General features: G+C 45.4%; 1 protein-coding gene across 1 annotated transcript; it reads right to left on the reverse strand.

Moving 5' to 3' along the window:
• Positions 1–2,059: 2,059 nt before the first annotated feature.
• On the reverse strand, positions 2,060–12,650 carry LOC123059773 (disease resistance protein RGA4). The gene is made up of 3 exons (XM_044482256.1): positions 11,463–12,650; positions 4,246–6,284; positions 2,060–2,435 (listed from the first exon to the last, which is right to left on the reverse strand). The coding sequence occupies exons 1-2, from the start codon at positions 12,260–12,262 to the stop codon at positions 4,256–4,258; spliced, it is 2,829 nt and encodes a 942-aa protein (XP_044338191.1). The 5' UTR covers positions 12,263–12,650; the 3' UTR covers positions 2,060–2,435; positions 4,246–4,255.
• Positions 12,651–15,807: the final 3,157 nt, after the last annotated feature.

Raw genomic sequence — 15,807 nt, forward strand, 5'->3', positions numbered from 1 at the left:
TTTATTTTTATTTTAGAAAAGAGAGCAGAAGCTGATATGATAATGACTAGTCCCCGGTAGAGAATGAGATCGAGGTGATGAGCAATGAAAATCGCGTGTAGCATCACGGAGCTGACTGTGCTCGAGATCACTCCTTGTCCTTCTCGGCGCCGAGAGAGTGCTCGTGTGCAGTGAGTCGGTCAACTGTCCGATCCGACCTGGCGCCGCATGTGAAATTGACATCTCTGCGTATACACTACCCAAGTGCCCAATGATCAGTGATCGGTTGCGTGCTTTGTTTGAATCTCTTATACCCATGGGTTAGGTTGGTTAGCAACCGAAATGGGCGAGAGGAAAATGTGTGCATTAGCTACTCACTCCGATCCATAAAAGGTGCCGACCGTGACTTGTGTAAGAAACTCAGATGTCGAACTGGCAAGGAAGATAGCAACCTCATGGGCATATAGAATGGGGCAATTGGGATTTAAAAGTGTGCAAGGTAAGCCTATGAACGTGCATGTCTTTGTTGGAGTGCATTTTTGTATCACTTCCTGGTTCGTACGGTGCATTGCGTCGATTTTTTTTCTTTTCTTTGTTAAGCGGATTAGTTGTAGACTCGTGGTAGCTGAAGATTGGAGTCGTTGCGAACCAACCTGTGGTTGGATGGTTAGAGGGACCGTGGTATCCCCAGTCCACCAGGGTTTCCTGGTGCTTGCATTATTTCTGAATTTATTTTAGTATTTTCGACGATGCGCTTTCAGTGGGAGGAGACGTTCTCGTCGACGACGAGACGCCTACGGTGACTTCGTAAATTTCAAGATGACATGGCGGCTCAATCTCTCAAAGATGCTCGTAGAGGTAGAGTGTGCGTGTGTGTGTTTATAGGAGTGAGTGTATGCGCGTATGTATGAACGCTTGCGTCTGTACTGATCTTCAAAAAGAAGATTGGAGTCGGGTTTTTTTTTTGAGAAATGAAGATTGGAGTCGTTGGACGATATCTGTGCATATACTAGGCAAAAGTATGGATGGGCCGCGCTTTTTTCAGTTCGAAGTTATGGGCTCATTTTTCTGTTGGAAGGAAAGCGACGCTACCAAAGGTCAATGAATTGGCAAGGTTTCATTGCAGAATGGCAGCCCATAGCCTAGTAAGATAGGACATGTGCCGAGCAAACCCTAGCTCTGGCGGCGATGGAGGCGGCGGGGACTCGATGTATTTGCGGAGAGTCGCCGAGCCCGAGGAGGCGCTCTGCGTGCTAGATCGCTGTTGCAAGCAGGGGAGAAAGATGCCACCTCCAGGTGACATGTTTAACCTAGGTAGTGCTAATTCGACTGCAGACTATCGTATTTCACCATTGGCTTACTTCTGAATTGGCTGTTTTTGACGCTTAACCAAGTGTTTCGCGTGGTCTCTTGCTTACCTGTTTGGTTTCATTGCTCAAATCTGTCATAGTGAGCGTATTATACCACAATTCTTGTTGCTGTTGCTTGTGTCAACTTCCTTAGTGCTCGTTTGAGATATTTGATAATAGAATTGCATGGCTATAGGTTTAGTTGTGCTGTCGACTGCATCAAATAAATCCATACACTGCCGGCAGAGGTAACAGCTAGCCTCAACGAGGCGGCCATCCCTGCGCTACATCGTGCCATCCCACGGTTACAGTTGTGGCCGCTAACAACTAACAGAAAGCTAACTTGATCCATGCCTGAACAAGCTCACGGCACGGACCTGCTTATTCTTAACTGAAGAAATAGCTAACTGAAGGAAACTACAACTAAACAGCTAACTGAAAACACAGGCGACAGCTCTTGTGTTGTGCTCCACTGTAGACGTGAGGCCAATATGCCGGCTCACCAGTTAGCCAAACTAGGCTTATCTCTCCCCTCTGGGGGAGTGCTTGTATCCGATGATGATGTTCCAACTCTTGTAACTGACGCTGTAATGGGCGATTTAGCCCAAGTCGTTGCTTAATAAAGGTTAATGCTTGCCCTCAAAAAAAAAAAAACACAGGCGAGAGGGTTAAGTTCAACATTTTTACAGGTGACTTTGAACTTTTTTTTAAAGAAAGGGATCTTTCCCCCGATTTCATTAACGAAACCATGCAGTATTTGATACAACCAAAACACAACCCTTTCCCTTTCAATCACTACTATGCGCACTACGAGAACGCATAACCCCCTCCGGCTCTATGTACCATTTGACATAGTACCCCCTCTTCCCCCAGTCAACGTTATTACATGAGTAAAATCCAGGTTTCACACTCGCAAACTATCCTGAAACATAAAAACCCGCCACTTTTTCCTCCCTGTGATTACATAGATTTTCCATTTCTCATCTCAGCAATTCTTCAGCCTAGGCACCCAGCTCGCCCACCCTGTCTTGACTGGAAAACATCACTGCTGACTCGATCCAGCAACCTTGCGCCCTGTTGTAACTCCACTTTTGCATCCTCCCTCACCTGCAAAAAACTCCATTCATTAATCCAATGTGACATTCTGAACATTATTACACTAGGATCAGCAGGCCAAATGTGTTGAAAACACGCTAGATTGCTAGCTTTCCAAATACTCCATATTAGAGCTGCCACCCCTACAAAGACTTTTTTTCTTATTCTCTGACCCAAACCCCCCCAAGCCAACCATGTAGGCATGTGTCCATATCACCGAAGTCACATCGGAACCCAGTGCAATGACTGACCACATTCCACGTGTATCTGGCAAGCAGACATTGGAAGAACAAATGGTTGATTGATTCTTTTCCATTACAAAAAAGTCATTTCTCTTCACATTTTCCTTCTCTATATAACAAAACATCTCTAGTCAGTATACTTTTTTCATAACTAACCAGATAAATGTTTTGATTTTCGGAGGGATTTTAAGGGCCAGTTCTTTTGGGCGATTCTACCAGAATCGCCCCCCTCCCTAGCTTCTCCCAGAATCACTACTTCATATGTTTTTTACAATCCTATCTAATTAGACCTTAACTAGATAGGATTGTAAAAAAAATATGGAGTGGCGATTCTGGGAGAAGCTGAGGAGGAGGGCGATTCTGGGAGAATCGCCGAAAAGAACTGGCCCTAACTTTCCATAGGAAGCTGTTGGGACATTTTTCCCCAACTTGTAAAACAGAATAAAAGGATTTCACTCTAAACGCCCCTGATACGTCAGGTATCCGATGCAACTTATCATTATTATTGTTTTACTTGACTTGCCTACAAATTTCCACCAGCTCTAGCCATTGAGCTGCTCTTTCCCCCACCAGCGGTCTTCTAAATTGAAGAATGGCCAAGTTGGAAGAGATAACTTCACAGACAGTAATGTTTTGATTGAGTGAGACATTGTACAAATTAGAAAAAGCATACGACAATTTTTGTTTCCCAATCCACACGTCTTCCCAAAATCTAGTTTTCTTCCCATCACCTATCTTAAATCTGCAGCAAGTTAGGAACAAGTTTTTGCATTTCAGCAGCCCCTGCCAAAAATGCGAGTCACCTTGTTTTTTTACTAACCTGTCTAAAATCCCTAAACCACCCAGATCTTTTCGTCTACATACTTTCTCCCAAGCAACCAAGTGATATTTATGCTTGCTTTCCTCTCCACTCCATAAAAAGTTAGCTCTGGGTCAGTCCAACCTCTTTTTTACTCCTTTTGGTAGCCCATAAAATGAAAGCATGAAGAGGACCAGGCTAGTCAAGGAGGAATTAATCAGGGTCATTCTCCCCGCCATATTGAGAAACCTCCCTAACCAACCCCCCATTCTCCTCTCTGTTTTATTTATAGAAGGATTCCAGTCACTGTTTTTCAGTCTGTGTTCATCCACTGCAATTCCAAGACATCTAAACGGAAGGTTCCCTCTTTTGCAAGTGAGAATGTCCTCGAAAAGTTTAATTCTATTTTCCTCCAAACCTACACATATCACTTCACTCTTATGAAAGTTAATTTTCAGGCCCGACATGATTTCAAAGAGACCTAGAATTCTTTTAACATTCTTGGCCTGTTCCAAATTATCTTGGAAGAGAAGGATGGTGTCATCTGCATATTGCAAAATGCACACGTCATTATCTTTATGATCTTTGGCAAGACCACAGACCAGACCCCCTTCAAACACTATCAAACATGATAGATAGATTATCCACCGCAAGATCAAAAAGGAAAGGTGACATCGAGTCACCTTGCCTCATGGTTGACAGGTGACAGGCAAAGGTGACTTTGAACTGAACAAACGAGATTAAAAAGACAGGTAATTAAATTAAGGTGACAAACACGTACGTATTCATGGTTATGCCGCATGGATGGTTGGTTGTGGTTGCCTCTTCACAGATGGCTTCTTGTTGTGCCTAATGGCTTCCTCTTTCCAAGCTTGCACTTCTGACTCCCGCATAGAGTGGTGGAGGATCACCTCCTTGAGATTCTCAAGATACGATACACCTTCCACGCCAAGCCTGGTCTCTAGCTGAAGGAAACACCAAGGTCTTCCCAAACGAGGCTCTGGAATAACTGGATCTGGGCAAAGTAGGTCAAGTATGGTGAGAGACTTCATGGATCCTTGTTCGATTTTCACTTGTGGGAGCCTTGGGGCTTCGAAGCACAGTCGCCTCAGGCTTGGGAATCCACCACTCTTCACAACGAAGCTCCTGCCCCGAAACCCATGCCCATCTTCTGCTAGCTTGAGATATTCCAAGCAAGGTAAACTTTGCAGTGCAGATAAGTCTTCAATGCTCAAACCAGTTGAGATAAGTAGCAGCCTATTTAGATCGCACAGCTCCCTTAAGGCAGGAGTAGCAGGTAATCTGTCCAGCTGCCCCCGTAGTTTGATAGATGTAATTGCACAGGGAGCCTGTAGGAAGCTTATGAACTCTTTAGCCAAGTCACTTGAATCAATTGATAGAATCTGGAGAGCTTTGCTACCGGTGAAGCGCTCCTTAAGCGGCGAATTGCTACGCGGATTCATCCATCTATTGCGGCTGTTGGAGGAATATGATGTTGCTTGACAGATCTTAACCTTCCTCAGTTTTCGGGCATGAAGTATAATGTTTTCAAAACTTTTGTCTGCCTCGGTAACCACGACTCCAGCCAGAGTCTGCAATTTGCTTTGCTTTGATATTTCTTCTTTGATTCCATGGGGTAGCTCAAACCGGCCAAACAGGTGAGCTAACAGTGGTAGCCTGATGACCTCAATGGGCACGACTTCCACCAATGTGTCTCGAATATCCAGTGTTTCCAAATGCACTAGGTGCTTTATTTTTTGGTGAAGATGGTCAACATCAGTGCCCCTCAGGCTGAGATACTTGAGAAACCGCTGCTTGCATATGGCTTTGAGAACAGTATCATTGTTTACCCCTTTGCAACCTTCAAGATCCAGAACTCGCAGTAACTCGCAGTCTTTGAGGTCAAGAAGAGGGCTTCCGAAGATTGTTAGTGACCTCACAACAGATAAGTCAATACCCCTCGCAGAACACACAGCATCATCAACTCCTTCCTTGGTGCTATCCTGAACAGAGAGTCGGCGGACACGAACATTGGTGATAGTACCATTGTTGGACACAAGCTCATCCTTGTCAACCAGAGCAACAAATTTCTTTGAGACGGCCTTGTGGATGATGAACTCGAGCATTATGCTGTGAACCTTGCACCTGGCTACCCTAGCATTTTTTATCTCTACTGGTTCAACGATACACCGCTCAATGAAGGCCTCTAAACAACTTTTGACACTTTCTTCATTACTGACGGTGCCATGTGCAGCAAACTCTTCACTCATCCATCTTCTAAGCAGAACTTTGCTGTTAATTGGGCGGCCTCTGGGGAACACGCTGGCATAAAGCAAGCAGCTCTGGTGGTCATGGTCTGGAAGGTTGTTGTAGCACTGGAGAAGAGCTCTATTGATTTCCAAGAACTCATCATGACCTTTTAGTATCTTGTCTCCGAGCGTGCAGGCAGTACTTTTGCAGTGCTCTGTTGTGAGTCCTCCTGCCACGTGATTCTCGGTTTGGCCTCGCCGACGCAAATAATTGGCTACGCTGATCAGCGCGAGAGGTAAGCCCCCACATTTCTTGATGATGCCTTCTGAAGCCCGCCGTAGGGCTGGCGTCTGATTCTCTTGACCAACGGATCCCCAGAATACTTCTTCTGACTCATCTTTGTCCAAACATTGCATTGTATACACATGACTGCCCGAGCTGCATTCAGCCGCAATAGAGTGCATGCTTGTGGTCACAATTATTCTGCTACTGTGGCCATCTTTAGGGAATTCACGTTTTATAGCCTGACACACTTCTAGACGGTCCACATCGTCAATAACAACAAAGTACCTGGTTCACCAAGCACAATGTAAACATTACTCTTAGAAACAACCATTTTCTTTATTAAATCAGGAAAAACCTGTATGTGTATATATATATTTATGAAAATTATGAAAAGCATTTTTTTTATCAGCCTTGGAAACATACCTGGAGGCACCATTACTTTCAGCATAAAGGGAACCAAAATTGGTACCTCTAGAATCTAGATAGTGCTAAATTAATTTTAATATCTAGGTATCAAACTTGGTACCTTTCTAAGGACAATTAAAATCCTCATATATGAAATAGTCATGGTAGATTTAATAGGAAATTAAAAACTTAACACAAACCACACATCCATTTGTGCATCATAGTATCATTTGCAGAAATATAGATGTTTACTTAAAAACACCACCCCCCAACCCAGGAGAAACCATGCTTGCAGAAACGTATAATCATCATCATACCAGCGGAAGAAAAAGACTAATCAGCTGACAGTCCTCATACTCCAGTATACCATGCTTGCAGAAACGTATAATCATCATCATACCAGCGGAAGAAAACTTTGAATTGCACATCAAAATATATTTTTCATATTTTATTTTAATTAAAGTAGCCAAATATATATCTTGCACAATTGCGTGGCCATACTTCAGTATATGTCATTTTACTACCAAATTTGGTTCTGAATAAAAGTGCAAACAGAGTTACCCAATTCTAATGTCTACTATTAAATATATTATTTAAATCTCATAAAATAATAATATATATGGTTATAATAAAATATTACGAAAATATAAGCCATTCTCTTGTTTCTAAAACTTTACTGATTCATGGGAGAGAATACATGATATAGTTTTTAAGAAACTGATTGTCAGAGAACAAGCATCGGCAATGGTGATCCAGGTGGATCCCCTTGGAATTCGATCGGCGGCTAATCATTCAAAAGCTACATGAAGTCACAAACAGGAGGTAAGACGATGCGTTTACCCAGGTTCGGGCCACCTTCTAGGTGTAATACCCTATATATCCCGCTCTTTGTGTATGAATGATTGTATGGAAGATTACAACGAGAGACCGAGTCTACTAGAAATTCAAAGACCCAAACCTTTTTTATGGCCCCCATTCTCCCGTTATAGACTCAGAGCACTACAATGGCCGTATTGTAAAAAGCGGGGTGGTACTGTTGCTCACGTGTCCTCCATGGGCGACCCATGCCGGTAGTTGGAGGATTGTCGTTGTAGCCGGAGGTTTCCGTAGGTGGGTCCCAAGACTACAGATAGCTGACAAAGCCTGTCAACTAGGGAATCGAACCTACCCAGGATTCCGGCATCATCATTTGTAGCAGACATGGAGTAGGTATGCCCAAAGACCCTCATTAAATAGACCTTCGAGATTACGGCGCGGAGATTGGGGAGCTGGCTCTGGTGTGGAGCTGGAGCCCCGAGAGATTTGTGTACCCTTGGCCCTTTTATCCTTCATGTGCATAAGAACAACACTTGGCTCCCCGAGTGGGAGCCACGTTCCTTCGAGTGCTCGGAGGACAACCCCCCGGGTTGATGCGAGTCTCCCCTTGTCAAGCCGGACAGCCACAGTGCTCAGGGCAAGCGCACGTGCACATGCCCTTGACTCGCCATATCCTTGGTGACGTAGTGTCAAGTTTGTTCCATGTCGGCAGTTTAGGGGGTCATGTTCCCCGTATCGCTGACAGTAGCCCCCGACCCTGTCATCAGGTGAAGATCCTGAAGGGGATGAAACTAGGGATGAGGCTTACTTTTAATGGGCCAACGCCGACGCCGACTCACTCTGTGTGTGGTTCAAGGGAACCGCTCCGACTTCTGCGTGTAGTAGGGGAACGTGCTTTGAAGATGTCGGCCCACTACACACGCACTTTGAGGAAACCACTCTGACTTATGTGCGTCGTGCGGAGGCGCACTCTACCACCAAGAACCGTTGCCCTCAACCTCGGTTCTTCACGAGCCATTCCCTTAGACTTGATTTCTCCCTACGCCTTTTTGCCTTCTCTTCCAACTTGAGTCCCTTCACTTTCTTTCTTCCAGCTTTGCATGCCATACTACCGCCATGAAGAGATGCCAGCTACGCAGGGCAACGCTCTTCCCTCATCCACCTCAGCCGGCAAAGCAAACCTCGTGATGTCTTGCCCCCTCAACGAAGAGGGCATAGACAAGAATGCGGAAGATGCTGGTCCCTGAGGGCCAGGAAGGAGTGGCGATGGCAAGGTCGGCAACATATCCGTTGGAGCCAAGGCCGGAGGAGACGATAATCTTCAGAAGCTTCATAGCAGCGATACTGGTGCTGACGGTGTACCAGATCTATCTGGTCCATCTCTCCCCGAACTCCGCGAGAGCGATGCTGTCAGTGGCGTTGTTTCACTATTTCTTTGTGTTGCGGTTTGCAGGGAAGAGAAAGGGCTTAGACCAGATCGAGGCCACCACGAGCTGCAACTATCCTCCTAAAGGACAAGCTTGGGGATGAGTACATCCCGCAGGACACGAAGAGCAAGTGGGACGACTGGCACAACCAGTGGTGCTACATCATCATTGACCTACACAAGTAACTACTGCTCCCTTCCGGGCCAGCGTAGGCGAAAAGCTGGACTGCAGTGGGAGCTGCTGCTGGAAGGCATCAACCAGGTGCGGCTAGTGCTCGCACAGTCACGCTGGTCTGACGGCGACGATGGCTGGCACTGCTGCAGGAGAGGGGGCACCCGGCCTGAACCAGCGACGTAGACATCAGCCGGACGCACGTCGGCCTAGCGAGGAACCTCAGCCCAAGCGAGCCGCTGCCCAGCCCAGGTCTTGTGCTCTGCAAGAATCCACAATGCAACGTGATCCGTCGACCCTCATGAGTTCGATTCCAGGGGGATTATATCGACGGACAGGGCTAGGGCGACGGGTGCGGTGACAACCCGGGAGCCTGCGATGCCCACGAGGGCCCACTGCAATGACTTCGGGAACCCACTCCATCTGTGAGGACCACTTAGATCCGAAGGGCAAGGCGACATGGAACCCTTCCCCTCCTACCTCGTGGCCATCACCGCCGTGTAGCCGACAAGCAATGGTGACAGCCTAGCTTTAGGCAACGGCTCTAGGCAAGGGAGCTCCTAAGCTCCGCCACTTAGGGACCCAAAGGAGCAGAGGTCGGACGCCTCCAAGCGCATGCCCATGAGCGAGAAAAAGGAGGTGTATACAAAGACGAACTCGGGCTACGAGATCCTAACCGCCCGCTAGCGGTACAAGAGGCCCACGACATCGTAAGTCAACCAACTCTTCTTTTGTATTGTCTATTAATTAGTGTGCTTGGGGTCTAACACGAGCTCGGGAATTTTTTATTTATTATATTTAGGGCACCCATGAAAGCTCAGACTGTCCCGACTCTTTGGTGACGCAGCATCAAGTTCGGCAGTGGACCCTATTCCTCGTATCGCTGACACTGATATTTCTTCAAATTTTCGAGATTGGCTTCCAACAAATATGATATGTTGTCGTTAAACTTTTGGGTTGAACTGGCCAATTCATGCAACTTAATATGATATCATAGGTAGAGGCCTCGAGCTCAGATTCGAATAAAAGAAAACAATTGTAGCCTACTCCTATTTTCACTTCAAAACCTGATGGAGCCTACACGTGAGAGAGAGTATTGAAGTATAAGTGAATTGTCCATCTTTCTCTGTTAGCTTAAACTTTGGGATTGAATTAGTAACTTCATGCAGCTTAATAGATGGGATTAAGGGACAGAAATTTATAGAGAAAACAACTTTAGTTTTTTATGTGAGAGAGAATTAGATACATGTATAGTTTGGAGATAGCAATATTCTGTTCAGAGATTACTTTCCAACAAATGTTGCATAAGGTGCGATGCTACTTAAGGAAGCTGAGGCAGTGTTATGTGTGTTACGGGAGGGAGCAATTGGGCTACATGATTTAAAGGACATATCTATGTGATGCAGAGGGGGAGGGACTAAAAGCAGGATGTCTTCCGGGATTATGTGAAGCGGATCTTAGGCTAGATTTTTCTCTTTTACTAGAATGCACCCATGGTCCCAAACTATTTCGAAAGTCTCATCCTAGTTCCTCAAATTTAAGTTTACAGATATAGGTCTCCGATGTATTTGAGCGGTTCGCAGCTAACATGTCATATATTTCTGTTCGAGGAGGCTAGGTGGAAGGTTATGAACCCTAGGTAAATCACTTAAATATATATTGGGGTATCCAGATTGTTAACTCGAGAGTTTAGAGATCGGGACAAGACTTCAGGCATAGTTTAGCAACCGCAAGTGAACTCTATTCTTTCATATTCATTAGAGAAATTCTAGCATATTTCTCTATTCTGTAGCCACCATGGTGAAAGGTCTGACATATCCTTTTATATTTAATATATTTTTCAATTTGCAAATTTCCGAAATGTCATGTTTCAAGCTGGAAAACTTTCTGTTGAAGTTTAAGTTCATTGAGTTGAAAAGTAAATTTCAATCCAAAAACTTAAGATATATATATATATATATATATATATATATATATATATATATATATATATTTATATATGTATATGTCCCTCAAGTTCCCCAAAAGTATAGACTTGGTCCCTCAAGAATTTTTGGTAAACATTTGGTCCTTCAAGTCTCCAAACCGGATAAGTTTGGTCCAAAACCAGATTTTGAGCACGTTGACCGGGTTTGACTAGTTTTGACCACGTTTGACCGTTGAACAATAAATTACAAAAATTTAGCAAATAAATTCAAAAACATCTGAAAATTTGTGACAACCAAGATGCTTGGGTGCGCTAGGTGCATGTAAATATTTGTGGTCTAATAATATCCGAGGAGCTCTAGCAAAACAAAAACAATTTTTTACTTTTTTTGTGAGCCAAAATTTGTTGTTTGTTTTTTTACCACGAGCTCCTAGAACGTCGAAACAGCACACAAACACCTAGAGCACCAAAGCATCTTGGTTGCCACAAAATTTCATATTTTGTTAGAACTTTTCGAATTTACTGTTCATCGATCAACCCGGGTCAACATGGTCAAACCCGGTCAAAATCTGGTTTTGGACGAAACTTATCTGGTTTTAAGACTTGAAGGACCAAATGTCTACCAAAAAATCTTGAGGGACCAAGTCTATACTTTTGAGAGAGAGAAAGAGAGAGAGAGAGAGAGAGAGAGAGAGAGAGAGAGAGAGAGAGAGATACCTTTTGTCACTCAAGAAATTTCGAAGGCTTGTTTGCTCAGTATCGGAGATGCTCCCTTGTGCAGCTGTAGATGTAGGCTTAGCCGTCCTTTGTGCCTCCTTGAGGAGCTTCGCCAGAAGGTCCTCCAGATTGGGGTACTCGGATGCAATCACCCAAGCAACGCAATCGTATTTGTCGCGACAGTCGGCGTAGACTGCTCTTGCTAGACTAGTCTTCCCCACGCCACGGCAACCGACAATCGAGATCACCTTCAGCTCTTGCCCTTCGGCTGCTGACAGCAACATTCCCAGCTCACATCTGTGTCTGCAGATGCTCCTGAAGGTATCCTCATGATCTAGATCTTGTCTATAAGGATTAGGAGGTGTGGCTGAAGGACAGGACGACCGTGTTGCAGCACTGTCTTCGCCATTGCTGGATCCGGCATCAGGTTGCCAGGTCCGTACTTTCTGGATACTGCCCTTGAAATGCTCGATTTTTTGCACTATTTCAGGTCGAGGGTCCAGGCCAATTACCGAACGGAGAGGGCCAGATGCACCCGGAACCCACGTACGATCTATGAAGTCCTCGATATCATAAGCCAACTCCTTCAGTAGCACAACCTTGCTCTCATGTGTCGCCCCTTGGTGGTTCTTCTCATTCGAGTCGATTTCGGCGATCACCAGTTTCATATCCAGCTTGATGTCATTGAGGCCTCTTTTGACTGCACCTTTCACGGACTTCTCTCTCGTGATCAGATCAGCCACCTTGCTAAGCACAGAGTTGGCGAAGGTCACTGCTTGAATCACCTCTCCTCCTATCATTTTGGGAATGGACGTCAACTGGTGGAGTTGATGAAGCGATGGACGAAGCTAGCGCCGTTGAAGTCGCTCGCCGCGGCGGAGCCGCCGTCGGAGTCGCTAGCCGGCGTCGCCGCAGCAGAGCGCCCGCCAGATATGATAGCCAAGCCCCGCCTTGGATGCCTCCCCGGTCCCCGCTGCTGGCCTGCCGTGATCAGTCGAGAAATGGAGATGACGAGAAGAGAGACTTTGGAGCAGCAGCAGCAAGCGGCGGCTTGGCTGGTGGAGATTTTTTGGTGGCCTAGCTAGATCAGTGCTGTATGTGTGCGCGCGCGCGACTTGGAGAGACAATGGGATGCGGTTGGGGAAAAGAGTCGGGGGAAGAGAGAGCAGGCATCCACAATGGTAGCATTTTTTATTTGCTAGGGGTGCGGGGAGACTTGTATACTACGAAAGGACTGGAGTAGCTTATTATTCTATCTATGCAATAATTGTTAAAAAAATCTTTGTTAGACATGTTTAGACTACTCACAGTGGGAATAACTTCGACAATAACATCAACATCAAGTCCAACTCAGCAAATTTACTTATGTGGCAATGAGTTAATGAAGAGAGAGGTAGTTTGAGTAATCTAGGGTTGTTTGGTTCCCAGCCACAGTTTGCTAAGCCAAAATTTGGCAGCCATAGTTTAGTTGGCATGTGTTTGGTTTTTGCCACACTTTGGCTTGCCACACTTTATTACCTATATGGCCCATTTGTCATAGAGACATTTTTTTGCCAACTTTTGCCAAAGTTTGACGTCCAATTTCTTAGCCACACTTGTGTGGCTTGCCATATTTGTGTGGCTAGCCACACTTTGGCTTGGCCACACTAGTCACCAACTAAACAGACCCTTAGCTGGTTACTATAACATCACATGTCCCAACATAATATGAGATTATAACCTAATAAATGAAGCTTTGCAAGACACCACACTTATGTTACTACCCACTATGAAGGTAGTAACATAGTCTAGGCATTTGTATATGTTACTAGTGTATGTTACTCTCCATTGTGGCTAGTCCTAGGCTAGTCATAGTGGCGGTAACTTAGATAGTAACATAACGCACTCCAATTTTTTTTTGCTTATGTGACATGTAGTTAATGAGTAAAAGCGTGTTTAGAATAACATGGCGCTTCCCAAAAAAGGATGAGTCTACAAGCTAATAAATTAAGTCATTTATGATACTACTACCGTGTTACTTTGCACTATAAAAATAGTAACTTAGACTAGTGTCATATACATGACACTAAGAGCATCTCCAACAGCCGCGCTAAGCGCCGCGCGCAAAAAACCTGTTTACCGCACGCATTGCGGCTGGTTTTGCGCGCCCGCCTGCGCTGGCTCCAGCAGCCGCGCTATAATGCAGCGCGCGCGCGCCGCTCCAGCAGAGTGCAAAAATACAGCGCGCGCGACTCGCCGGGCATTTTGCATATATGATATTTTGGAAAAAAAAATGAACATATGAAATTTGACACAAACAAGTTGATGAATAAAAGTTCATGCCCACAAGTTCAAAATCATGCCCACAAGTTCATCCAACCAAGTTCCCGCGCTAGGGTTTCCGGCGGCGGCGGCGGCTGCGGGGGGGGGGGGGGGGGGGGGGGTCGCGGCTGTACAGCGGGGTGAGCGGGGCGTAGGACGAGGAGAGGAGAGAGTGTGGCGCGAGCGCTCGAGTGTGCCGCGCGCTGTAGCTGACGCCCGAAATACGCCGCGCGGGTAAGTGTTTTCAACCGCGCGTCCAACCCGTTATAGCGCGCGCGCCGTTTTTGCGCGCCCGCTGGAGCGACCCGCCGCGTTGCGCGCGCGCTAAAACGGCCTAATTTGCGACGCGGCGCTAGTTTAGCGCGGCTGTTGGAGATGCTCTAATATAAGTTACTCCTCAGTATGACCAGCCTTATATATATTGGGAGTAGCTAGCCCTTGAAGATGCATTTGGATCTAGACATCGATCCATGATGATAGCATTTTCAATTTACTGGGTTAAGTGAGGAGAGTATAGTATATAAACCATGAACGGATCGGATTGGCTGATTATTTTATCTATGCATTAATTAGTTATAATGGTTTGGTAACACAAAGGGCACCACGTGAATTGGCCCCCGCCACATTATTCACGATGTGAGGTCACAACGACAGCGTTAGTGTTTTCCGACGCACCCCTCATGATCACACTTTAGGTCAGAGCTTTTCTCCTCGCATCTTTGCTTTTAACACCCACCGTTCGAGTATCCACATTGACAGCATCTTTTTTTCTCATGCCCTACCAACTTCTCAACTGATTGGACGCTCTAATGAGTATCCACAAAGCTCCCAGTTATTAATTGATTGGAGACAATAGGACCATCCCTACCGTTTTTCGTCAAAAAAGAAAGAAAGATTGGAGACGATATGATAATTATCCAAAAAGACTTCATCTTTGCTTCTTTTTCTTTGAGCGGTCATTATCTTCTTCTTTTTTCATGCCCCTCCCACTTCTTAATTGATTTTTTTTGAGTGGTCATCATCATCGATTTTTAGAGCGGTCATCGTCTTTGAGTTTTTTTCATACAGCTCCCACTTCTCAATTATTTGAACAATCTGATGAGTACCATAAAGACATCATCTTTGTTTTTTTAGCGGTCGTCATCTTTGCTTTGTGCGGATATCCATATGAACGTAAACTTTAAGCGTTCTTATTGATGGCAGCTTATTGAACGTCATGTCCGAGCATATATTTCCTTCAGATTATTCAAGTGTCCGGAGTCCATACCAACAGAATCTTTGCTTTTTTGATGCCCATTCCGAGGAGTAGCATCTTTGCTTTTTCGATGCCATTGTGTACTACTTTAGCTTGGAGCGTCCCAATCGAGGGCACACTAGTAGAAAAAGGGTCTATTGTCCTGGTTGGTGAGGGCCTTTAGTCCCGGTTCATGAACCGGGACTAAAGGGTCGGTACTAATGCCTTGACCCCTTTAGTCCCGGTTCGATCCAGAACCGGGACAGAAGGGCCTCCACGTGGCCTGTCCCCTGAGCCCAGACAGGAGGGCCTTTGGTCCCGGTTGGTGGCACCAACCGGGACCAATAGGCATCCACGCGTCAGCGTTTATGTGGCTGTGGTTTTTGTTTTTTTTGAAGGGGGGGGGGGGGGTTGGGGGGTTTTGGGGGGTTAATTTAGGTGTTTCATATATTGTGCTATAGCTAGCTAATTAATAGAGAGAAGTGTCCTCTCTTTTGTCCGTGCTTGGTCGACGCTACGTACCATACATACATACGTATAGAGAGGACTAGCTAGACACGCTAGCTAGCTAGTAAGCAAACAGAAGATCGTCATGAACATATATGCATACAGAGAGAAGTGATATCGACCACCTCTCCTTCTTCGAGAGATTGGTCGAACAAACAAGTTCTCGTATATCTATCCGACACTACCGGCTACATATATACAATAATTATCTTTTACAAATATATAATCTCCTAAAATACGGACGCGTGGTCCACATAGTATTCTCCGTCTTCAGCGATCACGTGGTCAAGAAAGAATGCCGCC

This window comes from Triticum aestivum, chromosome 3A (assembly GCF_018294505.1).
Source record: "Triticum aestivum cultivar Chinese Spring chromosome 3A, IWGSC CS RefSeq v2.1, whole genome shotgun sequence".
NCBI classification, from domain to species: Eukaryota; Viridiplantae; Streptophyta; class Magnoliopsida; order Poales; family Poaceae; genus Triticum; species Triticum aestivum.

Coding starts and splice junctions, on each gene's coding strand:
- LOC123059773 (XM_044482256.1), bottom strand. CDS start 12,262: ATGATAGGAGGAGAGGTGATTCAAGCAGTGACCTTCGCCAACTCTGTG. Junction 6,285..11,462: donor AATTTCTTGAGTGACAAAAG/GTATCTCTCTCT, acceptor TTGGTGAACCAG/GTACTTTGTTGTTATTGACG.